This window comes from Pseudopodoces humilis, chromosome 6 (assembly GCF_049639895.1).
Source record: "Pseudopodoces humilis isolate 2021_Gansu_Grassland_sample_001 chromosome 6, ASM4963989v1, whole genome shotgun sequence".
Lineage (NCBI taxonomy): Eukaryota > Metazoa > Chordata > Aves > Passeriformes > Paridae > Pseudopodoces > Pseudopodoces humilis.
This window is the reverse complement of record NC_142205.1, coordinates 70662961-70674336: the sequence shown is the minus strand read 5'-3', so window position 1 is coordinate 70674336 and position 11376 is coordinate 70662961. Positions and strand designations below refer to the sequence as shown.

Genomic DNA, 11376 nt, shown 5'->3' with positions numbered 1-11376 from the left:
TTTTCCTTCTGCTCTGTCAGTATCAGGGATCATGGAATTCCGTGGTTCCCAACGTGGTACACATGGGCTCGCTCAGAGACGTGAAATAATAGGCAGGGGCCTGTCCCTGGTGTTATTTCTGGAACAGAATCCTTTTGTGTCAGTGAAAATTCTCAGTGAAGACTTGGAATTTCCTTCAAGAATCGGGGTTTTAGCACTGCATGCCATTTAATTTTTAGCTGTGCTTCACAAGTTTTATGCCAGCTACTGGGAATAAGAACATTGTCTAAGCAAGAAACTGTTTCCCAGTAGATTTTTGGACTTCCCTTTTTTAGTAAACTCATCTTGGGAGTCTTGTCTCAGGATTGTGGTGCAGCTCTGCTGGTACAGGGGTTCTTGTATACATAAGGCAGCTTTTATTTTCAGTAAGCAAAGTATGTGCTATCAGTACATGGCAGATTTATTTAAATTAAAACAGAGATTCTGTCCTAAACTTACTAAGTTTCTGTTGATTTGTGTTTGGGTCATGTCAGCTCAAAATACTTTCTGCTCTGAGTTTCCCAAGCAAAAGCTCTGAGTTTCTCTTTTCTGCCCCCTGCCTTGCTTATTCCAGCAGCTGTTTGGAACTCGGGGTGTGGTCTCTGGGAGATGCACGGTCACTGCTCCTCTCTGGGTTTGTCCAGTGAATCTCTTCCCTCATACCAACCTCCATTTACACTTATCGGCATGCGCTGCTCTCCTTTGGTCTCACAGGCAGCAGGTGATAATTCTGAATAAATTCATTTGTCTATGAATGCTGAACTCCATTTCCAGGAGCACCAGGTGAGAGGTGTGGAATTACACTCCTCTGGGCAGACAGGAGCTGGACCAGTGGGAACATTGCTCCCATGGCTACTGGAGGATCAAATGCCACTTCCCTTCAGCGGCTGCTGTCTGGGGAGCAAGGTTTAAACTCTGACAGGTTTATGAATCATTTCATCTCCAAACTCATTCCCTCCCGAAGGGCCTGGTGAGGGGAAGCCCAAGCAAAGCTTTTGATAGCTTTTATCCCCAAGGCATGGTCTTGAAGCAACAGAATATGTAAATTGTTTCTCAGTGTGTGTACACATGGAGCCTTGATATTTGGAGCCTTGATTTGTGTTTTCTAATATGTGTATTTTGTATAAAAATACCCCTCTGTGACTTCTGCCTTCCAGGTGTCAGCGCTGCTGCTGTCCTCCATACCTGAATAATAGGCCAGCAGTGGGGCACTCGGATTAATTAGCAGCTGTAAAACGTGTGGAGCTCTTTGGCTAAGTGGTTCAAGGGAGCTGTTGTTCCAAGTGACCCCTGTTTTTCTTCCGTGGGCGTCCAGAGTGGGCAGACAATGCTTGTGTCTGGAGCCTTAATTACTCTGTGTCCCTTAATCACCATGGTTTGTAATCCTATTTCCGTGTGGAAATCCACATGCCACGGGGCCCAATCAACACCTCTGTGTCATCCCCTGCCAGTTCAGTACACAGCTCTTAGCCATCCAGAGCCATTCCCGAGCCTTTGGGCATGCCTGGACAAGTTTTGCCAGGCCGTATTGGAAGATGGTTTAGCAAGGCTGGTTAAAATAATCCCCCTTTAATAGGATGTGCATCTTTGGGTCCCCCCGAAGAATGTCAGGAAGGAATTGCTGCTCTGTAAAACACAGCACGTTACAGAAGAGGTGAACTGTGTTTCCTCAGAATGCTGGAAATGCTTCTCATTCTCCCGCCGCATTCACACTTCCCCGAATCCCAAATAAGTGCCACATTGAAAGAAAATTAGTCCTTGCATAAGGGAAAAAAAATAGAGAACAACAGCAGATTTTGTCCGCTGACCTCACCGCAACTCCTCCTTTGCCCACAACGCTCCATTGTTCTGACAGGTCCAGACAGCACAGGGAGCAGACTAATTTTCTCTGTTTTTAATCCCAAAGCTGCAGTCCATCACTTATATTAAGGATCCTTGGGGGTTGGTTGTTTGGCTTTTTTTCTCGATCCTACTGAGCAGTTTTCAACAAGTGAGTTAATACTGAGGAACAAAGATGGGGCAGGGATCCCTCTCTCCTAACCTGGGAAAGGAGCCACTCTGATAAGAGATTCCTCCCCTCAGGCCACACAAGATATGAAGGATAATTTTTCGGAGTGTTCCATTAGGTTTAAATTAGTAAAGGGAAAAGCATGTATGTGTTCAAGCAGGTATCTGGATTGATGCTTTTGGAGCTGTCATGCTCTGTGCTTACAAAATGAACCTTTTTTGTTCTTTTAGGTAAACTGGAACATGTGTTCCACTCTGTGCTTTCCTACATCACCTGGAGGAGGAACAACATCCACACTCCAGATCTGTGATGGCAAGACACACTTCGGAATGTGGGGAAGAAAAGAAGGGAGCAACCACTGAGAGGATTTGAATACCAGAGACTGGAGCTGAGAGACTCATCCCGTAAACATTACCTGAATGATGTCACTGCACAGAGCTGGTTGGAAGTCGGTTCCATTAACAGCAGTTGTTCAAACTGGAGCAGATCCATGTCTAAAACAGCTTTTATCCTCCCCAGAAATCAGTCAGCGTACCAGCTCGTTCACTGTGGGATAGGAGGGACACTCAGGTGTATCTGCTGGGAGCTCCGGCCCGCGTCAGGAATACCCTGGGGAAAAGTCATGTGTGTTTACGGCCATCTCCGAGTCCTTGGCATCAAAATAAACTTGAGGAAAGTGTTGGCCGTCATCACTGGCATTGCAGACAGGGACTGTGCCTCGAAATAGAGCTTGGCAGAGCTCAGCACTGATGATGGCTCGGTGGAGAAGGCGGATTTGCTTTTCCAGCCTGTGACATTTGATAAACATTTTCTGTTTATTGGAGCTGTGGAACCTCAACAGATCAAACCAGGCACTAATCTCACAAGTCCCCTCCCGAGATTTTTGTCTCCAGTGTGTACACACATCCGACCGCTGCAGTTTGTGTTTGTCCTGGGACGTTTATCCCTTCGTGTTTGTCCACGAGCACATTGGAACAGCCCCACAAATCCTCCAAGAAAGGATGTATTTTGTTTTATCTGGTCCTGAGGCCTCCATTAAGCTGAGAAGACTTCTGATGCAGCCTTTGACTTAGGGGGTTGATCCACCGCCTCCTTCCTGACCCACTGGGCCTTGCATTCATTCCACGGGAAGGGAAGCTTGGAAATGCACATCCCAAAACCACTGCCAACACCGGGCTTCGCAGGAATCTCTTGGTCTGAAGGAGGACACGGAGGGGTTTTAAATCCAGACGGGTGTTTGGAACCCTCAAGGAATAGCATCAGGAGGGTCCCACAGAGAGTTTGACCCCGCGGGGGCTGTGCATCCTCAGGCTGCTCCAGTCAGGTCAGCGTTCATCTTTACCCTATATCGGGACACGGGAGCGCCGAGGGACAGGCGGTTTGAGGATACGGGAAGGGTGTAGGGACACGGCGGGAGCACCGAGCGACAGGAGCTGTGGGGACACAGGAGCGCTGTGGGACGGGAGGTGTGGGGACACAGGAGCGCTGTGGGACTGAGGGTGTCCACCACCTCCGTCCCCCCTCTCCGCCATCGCCTCAGGGCGGGCGCGCACGGGCCCGTCATGGTTGCCAGGGCCCGGAGCAGTGGGCGGGGCGGAGGCAGAACTCGTCTGGCCAATCAGAGCAGACCCGGCCGCGGTCGGCGGCCAATCACCGCCTGTAAACAACACGCCCCCTGGCTGGGCGGGAAAGGGGGCGGGGCGAGCGGCGCCGCCGGCCAGTCAGCAGCTGGGTAGCGCGGGCCAATCCGAGCGCTGGAGGGTTTGGGCGGTCTTTTCAAAACGGATGAGGCGCCGCTGGCGTCCCTTTAAAGGCGTGATGCGTCCTTCGCCGTGTCCCTCCGCGCGGCCTCGCCGCCCCGCCGCAGCGGCGCGGTGCCGCCCCGCTCCCCGCTGAGCTGGAGCTCTGCGAGCCGGCCGCGCCCCGTCCGGACCTCGGGGACCAGTCGGGGCACCGTCGGATCGCGGGGGTGAGGGGCGGACTATTTGACTGCCTTGCACCGCCTCACCGACGAGGATCGCTCCGCGCGGGACAACAGAAGCCGTGGGCGGGGACGCGGCGCCGCCATCTTGCAGCGGGGCCGAGGACGGGGCGGAGGGGGAGCGGCTGGGGATGGTGCTGTGACGGTGCCGTGACTCCGCGCGGGGGTCCAGGCCGCCCTGCCTGGATGCGGGGTCAGCGGCCGAACCCACCCCTGTCCGCGCGGTGACGGGAGCCGGGCTCGCCTCCCCCTCCCCGAGCGGTGAGGGCCGCGGGGGGGGGCCGGTGTCCCCTCGCCCCCGGCCTGCCGGGCCCCTTTTGTTTCCCTGCTGCGGAGGGGAAGGAGGCAAAGGAAAGGGAAGATGAGCAGCGAAGCGCTGTGGCTTTTCAAGCAGCTGAACCTCCATCTGGAGCTAGAGGGGCGGTTCCAGCCCCGCGAGAAGGGACTCAGCCTCATCGAGGGCGCCGCCGAGGTGGGTGAGGGCCTCGGGGAGGGCTCTTCAGGGCAGAACTAAAATTTCAGAAATTCTGAAAATTCCGCCTAATGGAATTTGAAGTGAGTTAGCTGCGAGAAGTAAATTCTTTTTCCTGTATGGGCCGCTTGCCCTTTGTTTTGATTCTGCCTTCGTCTGTAGGTGTTAACGTTACATTATCCAAGCGCTGCTACCGGCAGGGCAAGCAAAGTATTTCGGAGTTTGGTGTTGTTTAAGCTTAGACGAACACGGGAGCGAGAGGTTCTGTATTGTTTCTGTCAGGGGAGCTTCCTGCCGCTGCAGGGGAGGTGGGATGTCAGGCAGGTGAAAAAAAGACAGGAACCACCGGCTTTTCATTGGCGGGGTCTGGGGAAATGAATCCAGAACCCCTCGGTTCTGAGCAGCAGAATGTAAGTAGACCATAAACATCTCCACGTTAACGACCAAAGTTCCTTACAGAGTTCAGGGCCAGGCTTATTCTGGTGCCTTCGGGCGCTTGTGAGTTCTTTGGGAAGAGCCTTAATATTTAACAAAAAAAAAAATATATCCCCGAGATAAGTCTGCTTGTTTGTTGTGAAAGCAGAGCTGTTGTTTAAACATTGACATGCGAAACAGAGAACTGTGTGGTCATTTCTAAGGTCAGGAGTCACTGTGTATGCCTGCACTTGGTAACTTAAAGAAGTCTTAAATGTGTCTTAAAATAAGTAAGTGGAGAGTAGGAAATGAGGTTGCACCAGTGAGGCTCAGGACCTGGCTGTAATCTCTGCATTGTGGGTGTGATTTGAGTCCGAAGTGTCTAAATTTATTTTCTTTTCAAGTTAAGTGAAATAAAGTATTTAAGGAAAAAAATGCTTTTGTTTGGTCTAAGTAAAAGACGATTTGGGGAGTGAGGCGTGGTGATTGCTGCTGCCACAGATTAATTCTGACTTTGCCTGTCTTGCCATAGAACGAAAACACTTTGTGTCCAAGACAAAGGAATGCCAAGGTGGAAGATCTTTGGAGCCTGACCAACTTCTTTGGATTTGCAACTGAAACGTTTGTTTTGGCTGTCAACATTCTGGACAGATTTTTGGCTCTTATGAAGGTATAAGTGTGGCTGTTGATTCATTCTGTGCATTCAGCAGCAGCTCTGAGGTCTCCTTTGTGAACCTGGAGTTGAGTGAAGTTTCCTTTTACATCTGAAAACGAGTAGCAGCTTGATTTACTTCCTCTAATAAATCTGTGACCATCCCGTGTGCCTTAGAAAAGGGGAATTAAGGGAAACAAACCAACAAGTGTTAGAGGTTGTTTGTGGGTACTCTGCTAAAGCTTAGCTTAGCCTAGGGACCTTTCCTGGTTGTTTCTATCACATTTGTGCTGCTTTAAGGCAGGAAGCTTGGACCTAAACCAATTCTTCATTATTAGATCAGCAGAAAAAAAACCAATTTGCATCAGTTCTCTGGTCTGGCTGTCCTTGAAGTGGCACAAAACGTTAAGGTGGTAGAGGGGAGAGAAGAGCAGAGGCAGGAGCAAGCCGTGGAGGGATGGGTCTGCCCAGAACAGGCTCAGACTGGATTTATGTGGGCTTGTAAGTGAGGGTGGGCGAGCACTGCCGCTTGGAGGAGCAGGGAATTGCAGCTCTCATCGCCATTTATTTGTGTTGTGGTGGGGAACAACATGAGGAGCCTTGTGGGCTCTGCCAGCTGGGGTTTGCTCCAGCTGAAGTGATGGGTAAAACCTAAACACCAGATTTATGGAGATGAGCAAGTCTTTGGCTGTTGAACTGTGGGTATTCCAAGCACAGCTGCTGTTCAAGCACAGTGTTGATGGGGGGGATGATGTGTTCATGGGGCTTGCTCTGGCTTTCAGGTGAAACCGAAGCATTTGTCTTGCATTGGAGTTTGCTGCATCCAGCTGGCCGCCCGTGTGGTGGAGGAGGAATGCAATATCCCATCTGCTCACGAGATCATCCGGATCAGCCAATGTAAATGCACTGTGTCCGACCTGAAACGGATGGAAAAGATAATTTCAGAAAAGTTGCACTTTGAATTTAAAGCTACTACTGCCTTAACCTTCTTGCACTTGTACCATACTATTGTACTCTGTCATACCTCAGAAAGGTGAGTTGGTGGTGCTTTTTAATTCCCTCTGAAATGTGATTGCAGCCTTGGCTGTAGAGGAGGCAGCTCCTCGGTTTTTGCTTCCTGGTGAGGGAATGAATGCCTGTTGATCCTGACCCTTCTTTTGGATGCCTCACAGGAAAGAAGTATTGAATCTGGACAAGTTGGAAGCACAGCTAAAAGCTTGCAACTGCCGTCTAGTCTTCTCTAAAGCAAAAGTGAGTAGGAGCAGCTCTTTGTAGCTTCTGAGAAGGGTTGTGATGGCTGTGGTGCTGAGTGTTGTTCTCTGGTCCTTTTAGCCATCTGTCCTGGCCTTGTGCCTTCTCACTCTGGAAGTTCAGACGCTGAAATCTGTTGAGCTGTTGGAGATCCTTCTGCGTGTTCAAAAGCATTCAAAGGTGAGTGTTTTCAGGGGGGTGTTGTTTTGCCAGTTGTTTGGACTGGCGCTGTTAATGATGGGTGATGTTGCATTTAGGGGTTCCTTAAATGCAGCCCTAAATGTGTCCTTACAGGTTCTGTTTGGCTGAAAGAAGCAGTTAAAAAACAAGCTTAAATGTATAAAAGCAGAGGAACTGCTGACCCAGTGTGTGTACAGTGCAGGCAGCTGACTGAACTTTTACAGCTCTGGCTCTGTGTTCTGGAGAGACTTCCAGTCTGTTCTGTGACTGCTGGGCTGGTTATTCCTTTTTACCTGAATAATTAGACCCGAGGGAACGACTGGAGCTGTGTCAGGGGAGGGTTAGGCTGGGTGTCAGGAAAAGGCTCTTCCCCCACATGGGGCTCAGGCACTGACCAGGTTCCCCAGGGAATGGGCACAACACAGAGTCTGGCACAGCTCCAGGAGCATTTGGACAATGCCCTGGGACACAGGGTGGAATTGGTGGCATTGTCCTGTGCAGGGCCAGGAGTTGAACTCCATAATGCTTGGATGCTTGTGGATCCCTTCCAGCTCAGGATATCCTATGAACTAAAATAGGACTCAAAGCCTCGAGCTGCATGCTGCTTCTGTTGATGGCCTAGAAGCAGTTTTTTTGCTCTTGGAGTTAGACTGAACAGCCCCAGTTTCTTAAGGGAGGGAAGTAGTTCCTTAAAGTACAATATTATTTTATTTTAAAATGGTAGTTCAAATTTTTTTCTTCAATTTTCAAGTAGCTTAAAAAATTGTGCTTCCGCTTGAAAATGGAATTTTAAAAAAAATTTTGTTCCATTTTAAAGTAGAATAACCTTTGTTTCATTTCCCCTTTGGAAGTGATAGTGAAAATGATAACAAGGACTGACTGGCACTGTCACCTGAACTCCACCTTAAACAGGGACTCGTCTGGAAGGTGTGTAGGAGTTGGTAGTTCACCTTCAAAAGCAACTTTGACAAAGGTATCACAGTTATGACTCAATTCTATCTTGAGTGAGATGTTTTTTCCAGGTCTTTTCCAAGAAGGTGAAACGAAGGGATGAGTTATCCTTAGAACTTGTGTGTTACAGACTAACTAACTTCTGGGTTTTTGTTTTGGTTTTTTTTTTTTCAGATAAGTGATAGTGACCTACTTTATTGGAGGGAACTGGTCTCCAAATGCCTGGCAGATTATTCTTCTCCTGAATGCTGCAAGCCTGATCACAAAAAACTAGTTTGGATTGTTTCGAGGCGTACGGCCCAAAACCTGCAAAACAGTTACTACAGCGTTCCCGAGTTGCCAACGATCCCGGAGGGTGGATGTTTCAATGGGAGTGAGAGGTTGGTTAACACTTGGCTGCTTAATTTGTTGGGAATTCTCCTTTTCCTGTAGTGCTCATGGCAACTCTGTACAGCTACGGCTTAATCACTGCTACTTGGGGAAGGAAAAAAGTGCTAGCTCTGACAATATTGATGGGCTTGGAATATGTCTTGAGCACATGGAAAGAAGGGGGAAATGTCATTGTGGTGTTCAGACGTACCTGGCCGGGTGGGGGGAGGCACTGCTGGGTTTAAGGCAGGAAGGGTTGCGAAGGTTTTCAGTCTCCTTAGGGAATTGATGTTTGGCGTCTGGAACGCTGGCTTCTCGATCGGTAGGGTGGTGCTGACATCAGGGAAGTTGTGCCTTGCTAGGATTTCAGCTTGAGGAGCCTTGAGGTGCATTTAGATGTGGGATGTTGCTACGAGGAACAGAAAAGTGTGCAAGCAACCCCAGGATTGAGGAGTACTTTGCCACTTTGAAGGGATTGTGCTTTGTTAAAATTACCTTTCCCACTGTTCCTTCTAGTGAAGACTCCTGTGAAGACATGAGCAGCGGGGAAGAAAGCCTTAGCAGTTCTCCTCCGAGTGATCTGGAAGGCACCTTCTTCTTTGACCTCAAACCTAAACCCAAGTGGCAAACTCTCAGCTGTCGGTCTTAGCACTGAGTCGGGATTGTATTAGGTTGAAGTTTTGAACGCACCACAGAGTCTTTTGGCAATAATAAATGAGGTGGTAATCTGTATACTGTATTAAGGCAAAACTTGCTGTGGTATATCAATGCTTTGAATGCCTGCATTGGTTTTTTTGTTGTTGTAATTTTAAGGAATTAAAAAAAAAAAACATTCTTTCAGGTCCCCAGATCAGCAAAAAAAAAGTAAAAAAAAAAAAAGCTGTACAGTTCTGTTGTCAACAGCCATGAATGTAGTTCTGTACCTGGTGGTCCAAAACCCTCAGCAGCTCAACACCTGAGTTGATTTCATGGTCTTGCCTGGGAATCGTGGAGAGTGAGAAACCTTCCTGAGGTTTAAACGGGAAGCTCTTGGTTAATGGAAGAAATTTGCACCATGGGGTCAGTCAAGCAAGACAGAGGAGCTGTGCAGTTGCTGTCCTGGGATGTTCTCAGGATTCACCGTGACAGAAGCCCAAGCTTGGCTTGATTTCGGTGTTGACCCTGCTTTGAGCAGGAGATTGGACTGCAGTCCCTCTCGAGGGCACCTCCACTCCTCAGTATTCTGGGATTAGATCCAAGTGGCTGCTGAGTGGGTTGCATGGAGCAGTGTGTGTACATAGTGCCAGGCTGGAATGATTCAGTCTCCAATGGGCCGAACACTGAAACTGCTTTTCCTTTTCAGCAGGGTCTTGAGTTGTATACTCCAAGTAGCAATTTTTGAAGCTTGGCTTTTATAAACTTCAGGGATCCCTATTTCACACCAGGAGTATGTGTGGTAAGCAGGTTTCTAGTCAATATAGTTTTCACTTTGAGATAGTATAAATTGTGTGGCCAGGAGTAATTCCATGTTTTCTTTAGTACAGATGTTTTTTACACTGAAATTCACATTTGTATACTCCGGTGTGTTCCAAATCTTAACGTGTCAATCCATGCTATTAGCTTAGACTTCCTAACTTGGTAAACCTTGCTAAGTCTACATTCCTTTGAATATTTAACCCTTGTAGTTGTTTTTCAGTATATTCATGTTATTGATTGAGTCATAATCAGACTTGTTTGCATGCTGATGTAAAGCAGTTAGTGCGGGAGAAGTTGAAATTACGCAGTAAAATATCAGGTAAATGTGATGGTGAAGTAGTTAATGTAATGATTTTTCTTCTGAACTTTGTTATCAAAGCACAAATTCCAGTCTAATTGTGTTTCTCCCTGGTGAGGACATGGCTAAAGCAGACTAAAGTAGCTCAGAGTGACGGTGTGAGGTGTGGTGGTGCCAAAGTAGAAATGAAGGAGCAAACAAGCTAAAAGCTGTTTTGTAGGTGCAAGCGTTGCTTTAGAAAGGTAAGAGTGATGCTCTAAGTCCATAACTGTTATGTGGTTTCAGTTTTCTAAAAACACAAAAAAGTTTACAAAAAGTGTATATGAAAATGTAAATTAAAAAAAAAATGTACAGAAAAAAAATTTAAAACAAAAAAAGAGCAGAAAATACTGTATTTTTTTACATTGTATGTAACTTTTTGTAGGTCTGTGGCATGTAGATAGTAATTTATTGTGTACTATGTATGATACAAATACTGTACCTCTGAAGACTTCTTGCTGCAAGTCTCTGCTCACTTCAGGAGTGCTTGGGTAAGGAACCTACCGAGTCTTGTTTCAGTTGAGAACAGAAATAAATCAAGTGCTGTATTTGTTACCTGCTGTGAGTGGCAGTCGGTTCCTTGAAGCTTTTGGCTTCCTTTTTTTTTTTTTTTTTGTGCTCTGCAGGGTGCATGATCCCACAGCTGGGTTCCAGCTTTCCCAGGAGCTGTGGCAAGAAAAAGGGGAGACTGCACAGTGCTGGATGGGAATCTCACTTCAGCTTTGCTCCTGCTGGGGTGAGGTATCCTGTGCTTATTGTGAGCATTGTGCTTGGCACGTTTGCACATCCTGCTAGGGGTTAATGGTCATTCCAGCTGGATTCCTTTGGGTTCTGCAGGAATTGTCCTTGCTGCTGTTCTTCCTAGTGAAACCTGCTCTCGGGGACGTCTCTGCATCTTGTCAGTCCAGAGCACTTGCAGGAACTCATCAAAGGCACGTTGGAGCTCGTGTCCTTTTGGCTGGTAACTCACACGTACCTCTGGGAGCCCCTGAGGGGCTGGGGCTGCTCCTGCTCCAGCTCCTGGCTGGGAGCTGGCAGAGCAGAGGCTGCTGCTGTCTGCTGCCTGTGCCCAGAACACAAAACACAGCTTCAGCTGCCCCTCCGAAGGTCCCCGCTTGGGTGGCCTCAGCGCGGCACCCTCCTGGCTCAGGAGTCGGCCGGAGCGCACGCGCTGCGTGGGTGAGCTCGGGGGAAGGTGGGGGAAGCCATGGGCCCTGTCCTGGGCTTGCACAGCTTGGGAGACTTAATGAAGCTTGAGGTGTGCCCTTCAGCCCCTTTCGAGTTGGTT

The 11376-nt window shown here is 48.4% G+C and overlaps 1 protein-coding gene across 1 annotated transcript; it reads left to right on the top strand.

The window, feature by feature from the left end:
* Positions 1-4076: 4076 nt before the first annotated feature.
* CCNG2 (cyclin G2) lies at positions 4077-10643 on the top strand. Its single transcript, XM_005531723.2, has 7 exons — positions 4077-4479; positions 5426-5563; positions 6328-6578; positions 6718-6796; positions 6878-6976; positions 8102-8307; positions 8813-10643. Exons 1-7 carry the CDS (start codon positions 4369-4371, stop codon positions 8943-8945), a joined length of 1017 nt encoding a protein of 338 aa, XP_005531780.1. The 5' UTR covers positions 4077-4368; the 3' UTR covers positions 8946-10643.
* Positions 10644-11376: the final 733 nt, after the last annotated feature.